Source organism: Heteronotia binoei, chromosome 5, assembly GCF_032191835.1.
Source record: "Heteronotia binoei isolate CCM8104 ecotype False Entrance Well chromosome 5, APGP_CSIRO_Hbin_v1, whole genome shotgun sequence".
NCBI lineage: Eukaryota > Metazoa > Chordata > Lepidosauria > Squamata > Gekkonidae > Heteronotia > Heteronotia binoei.
In genome coordinates, this window is record NC_083227.1 from 25,011,511 (window position 1) to 25,016,064 (window position 4,554).

General features: G+C 50.9%; 1 protein-coding gene across 1 annotated transcript; it reads left to right on the top strand.

Moving 5' to 3' along the window:
* The first annotated feature begins 1,117 nt into the window (after positions 1–1,117).
* Positions 1,118–2,771, top strand: LOC132571331 (putative nuclease HARBI1). Its single transcript, XM_060238139.1, has 2 exons — positions 1,118–1,975; positions 2,368–2,771. Exons 1-2 carry the CDS (start codon positions 1,372–1,374, stop codon positions 2,754–2,756), a joined length of 993 nt encoding a protein of 330 aa, XP_060094122.1. The 5' UTR covers positions 1,118–1,371; the 3' UTR covers positions 2,757–2,771.
* Positions 2,772–4,554: the final 1,783 nt, after the last annotated feature.

Genomic DNA, 4,554 nt, shown 5'->3' on the forward strand with positions numbered 1-4,554 from the left:
CTGTGTTGGGTTCTTGAAGTGAGCTTTGGATGTGGTTTGTTCCCTGGCTGGTGCCTGGCCTTTAGGGGTTCTGCTGTCCCCGATTCCCCCAAAGCAGTCCAACACCCGATTTGTGCAACAGGTTATGATTTCAGTTTCTGCTCTCCCCCGTCCTTGATGTACCTGTCTAACTTCCCCATGAAACGTCGTCCTCCAAAATGTTTGTGGTCCCTTCTGATCTTGTCATTTCCTCAGAGCCGTTAGGGAAGGCACCCGATAGCCTTACATCTGGTGCTGGCTGTTGCAGAATCCACAGCGTAGCGGTTAGGGTAGGATCCAGAAGGTTCAAGTTTGATGTCCCACTCTGCCGTGGAAGCTGACTGGTTGACCTTGGGCTACTCTCACACTTTCAGCCTGACCTACCTTATAGGGTTGTTGTGGTGATAACGCAGAGGAGAGGAGAACTATGTGTGCTGCTGGGGAGAAAGGCGTGGCAGGACTAAAGTAGATAAATGCTTAAAATAAAATGAAACAATGAAATTTAATTTAATTTTTAGATTGATACCCTGCCCTATCCTGCAAGCGGGCTTAGGGTGCCTTGCAGCAATAAAACAACAGAGTTAAAATAATATCATAAAACAGACATTACAAACAGGAGCAGCACAGAAACAATATTACTGACATAGGCGGTAAACAGCATGTGGCTGATGGCTAACAGCGTAATATAACACCGTAACATGTGTTAGTTCTGGACTAAGTGGAAAGATTTGATGTGGTGGAATGCCAAAGTTTAATTGAAATAGACTGACTCTTCTCCTTCCTTGAACAGCAAGCACGCTGTCATTGTTTGGGGGATTTTTATTCCCCCTCACAAAACCTTGTGGCTGTCCACATGGGGCCATCGTCGCAGTTGGGCGAGGAGACCAGACATCCCCATAAAATGCTGTGATCTGCAGGGAAGAGTGTCCTATATTGGCACGGAGTACTTGCTGCAGAGTGTTTGCTTGGTGGTGGCACAGTGAGGTGACGCTGCTGCCCTAAGAAGTATCAAGTTGTTCAGGGAACTGAGGCCACCTCCAGCTCTCAATAAATGGTAAAAATGGGAAAAGAGGCCACGTTCAAACATCTGAGCACAACTGCCACAAATATAAGGGGTTTTTCTCAGCACAGGTGAGGCCCTAATTTGGTCCCCTGTGCTGAGTGTAACCAGGCTCTCTCCCCCTCCTTGATCCCACAGGGACCCTTGGGCAGGTGGAACCGCGGGCAGGAGCCCCCCTTCCCCTCTACCCAGAGGAGGGCAGCTCTGACGACGAGGGCCTATTGGACCTTGTCTATGCCGCCAACCTCGAGATCCACAGCAGGCGGCCACCCCGGCGGACCCGCCTCATCCGCATGCGCACCCACGAGCTCCAGGTGTCGGACGAGGAATGCCTGACCCGCTTCCGGCTGGACCGCCAGGCCATTCAGGATCTGTGCACGCTGCTGGCGCCCTACCTGGACGGGGCTTCCGCAAGCCGCAGGCATATCCCGACCCTTCAGAAGGTGCTGATAGCTCTGCAGGTTCTCGGGACCGGCTCCTTCCAGCGTATGACGGGCGACAACCTCCGGGTGTCCCAGTCTTCTGTCAGCCGCTGCCTGGACGCTTTCCTGGAAGCCATGCTCCGCCACGTGCACGAGCACATCACCTTCCCCACCACCGACTCAGAGCTCCGGCGCACCAGGGAAGCGTTTTTTGACATTGCCGGCTTCCCGAATGTCATTGGGATAGTGGACTGCACCCATGTGCCCATCATAGCCCCTGCAGATATGCCGGCGCTCTACCGCAACTGCCACAACTTCCACAGTCTGAACGTGCAGGCCACCTGTGATGCGTCAGGGTGCTTCACCCACGTGTTGGCGAAGTTCCCCGGGAGCGTCCACGACGCCCGGATATTCCAGCTGTCCCAACTGCAGAGGCTCCTGGAGTCGTGGCCTGAAGGGAAGGGATGGCTTTTGGGTGAGTGTTGTGGGTTTGTGGGATGCCATTTTAAGGGGAGACCAGTACTAGTGCTGTGCAGGATGCATCTGGCACTGGTGGGAGCTTGTTGGGGTGGAGATGGGGATGGAGGAGCATCATGTGACACGAGAATGTCAGTTCTGGGTAGGGGCCCAGAAATGGTATCACTTAACTGAGCAACACTCTAGGAATCTCTCTGATCTCTATGGTAAAGACCATAGCGATTGGGAGGATTCCCAGACAGTCCCTTGTCAGAGTGACGTTGCTTTTCCCCTGCCACTCCATGGAGGTAGCAGTCAAATGGCAACCTTAGCCACAACAGAGATGGGTCCCCATGTGATGGTTATGCCAAGTGCATCTTGATGCTTAACAGTCTCTCCTCTTCTCTACAGGTGACAGCGCCTACCCTTTACGCCCTTTCCTCATGACTCCGCACCCTGATGAAGGCCCAGAACCCGTGGCGCGTTACAACGCCACCCATGAAACAACCCGGATGGTAGTGGAGAGGGCGTTTGGCCAACTCAAGATGAGGTTCCGGTGCCTCCACTCCACTGGGGGCCGGCTCATGCTCCGCCCGGAGAAGGTGGCCAAGGTGTTTGTGGTGTGCGCCATGTTGCACAACATGGCCCTGAGGCGTCAGTTGCCTATCATCAACGGGGGACAGGGGGTGGACACCGAGGTTCCCGTGCCTCCGTACCTGGAAACGGACGGTGTCGTGGAGCAGGATCCTCGCGGGGGGGAAGTCCGGGAGCAGATCATTAGCAATTATTTCTCGCAATAAATTCAGCTTTGAGTAGATAGATTGTGACTGGTCATGTGTGTCATTGGCAAGTAAGTGGGAAGTGGCACATGTTTGAGGTGTCCTACGTGCTCCTCTCCCACCTGACGTTTTGTGGACTTTAGTCCCAATTAATTTTCTTTTTTTTTTTAAATTAAGTTTGTAGCCAAAGTACGTACAGAATTTTGGATTCTACTGGATGCATTTGCACTGGGGGTTGGGTTTTTTTGGAGTGGGGGGCTCTCAGGGCGGTGCACTTTTCCAGCTTGTGGCTGCCTGCTGAAGAAGGTGGTATTGGATTTATATCCTGCCCTATACTCTGAATCTCAGAGTGGTCACAATCTCCTTTATCTTCCCCCCATGCCATGAGGTAGGTGGGGCTGAGAGAGCTCTTACAGCAGCTGCCCTTTCAAGGATAACTCCTATGAAAGCTATAGCTGACCCAAGGCCATTCCAGCAGGTGCAAGTGGAGGAGTGGGGAATCAAACCCAGCTCTCCCAGAGAAGAGTCCGCGCACTTAACCATGACACCAAACACTCCCGTGATAACATACCCAAGTGGTGCAGAGCACATGTTTTCATGTTGAAATATTCCCAGGCTTCAGAGGAACGGGTTGGCCATTGTGTGAGGCAGAATGCCAGACTATATGGACCATTGGTCTTGATCCCGCAGGGCTCTTCTTGTGTTCCTATGAAGGCCTCAGCCTCTCTGCCCTATTGTTGGCTGTCCAGAGGAATGGGCTGGCCACTGTGTGAGACAGGATGCTGGACTTGATAGACTATTAGTCTGATCCAGCAGGGCTCTTCTTGTGTTCTTATGAAGGCCTCAGCCTCTCTGCCCTGTTGTTGGCTCTCCAAAGGAACGGGTTAGCCACTGTGAGAGACAGGATGCTGGACTTGATAGACTATTAGTCTAATCCAGCAGGGCTCTTCTTATGTCCCTGGCATCTCGAATTAAAATGAGCTCAGATAGTGAAAAGAAAAAGAAAAATCCAGTGGCATTTTACAACAGCTCAGTATGAGCTTTCACAGGTCACACAGTCCGCCTCATCAGATAGATACATGGTTGACAATCATACTGCGGGAAATTTTATGGGGCAGATTGGAAATCTCATATTGAAATACACATTGTTAGTCTTTATTTTGCTATGATACATGGACACATGAAATTGCCTTATACTGAATCAGATCCTTGGTCCTTCAAAATCAGTATTGTCTTCTCAGATTGTCTTTCACATCACTTACTGCCAGATACTGGGGATTGAACCTGGGATGCTTCTGCATGCCAAGCAGATGCTCTGCCACTGAGCCATGGGCTTTCCTCCCTCCCTTTGCCATCTGTAGGTAATACAACTGGGAAAGATGTTTCTTTGCTTGAGATCTTGAAGAGCTCTGGCCAGTCAAGAGTAGCCAAATACTGAGCTAGGTGGACCAATGAGCTACAGTAGAGGAAGGAAGGTTCTTCGATTCAAGTGGTCATTAAATGTATTGGTAAATCAACGTTTCAGCTCTCTTCTCTCTCCACCCCAAATCTATGCCACTAAATACTAGTTTATGTATCTGGGTCAGAATAATTATTTAAAATTGTTTGGGTAACTGGGACTAAAGCGAGAAATGTTTTGTGCAACACGAAGCACAAATTGTGCATCCAAGCTCTGACCTGGATAGCCCAGGCAAGCCTGATCTCCTCAGATCTCGGAAGATAAGCAGGGTCAACTCTGGTTAGTGCTTGGATGGGAGACTGTCCTTGAATTACCCCGTCGAGAGGATACAGGCAGGCTTTCAGCTACCTCTCTGAATAG

Coding starts and splice junctions, on each gene's coding strand:
- LOC132571331 (XM_060238139.1), top strand. CDS start 1,372: ATGCGCACCCACGAGCTCCAGGTGTCGGACGAGGAATGCCTGACCCGC. Junction 1,976..2,367: donor AGGGAAGGGATGGCTTTTGG/GTGAGTGTTGTG, acceptor TCTTCTCTACAG/GTGACAGCGCCTACCCTTTA.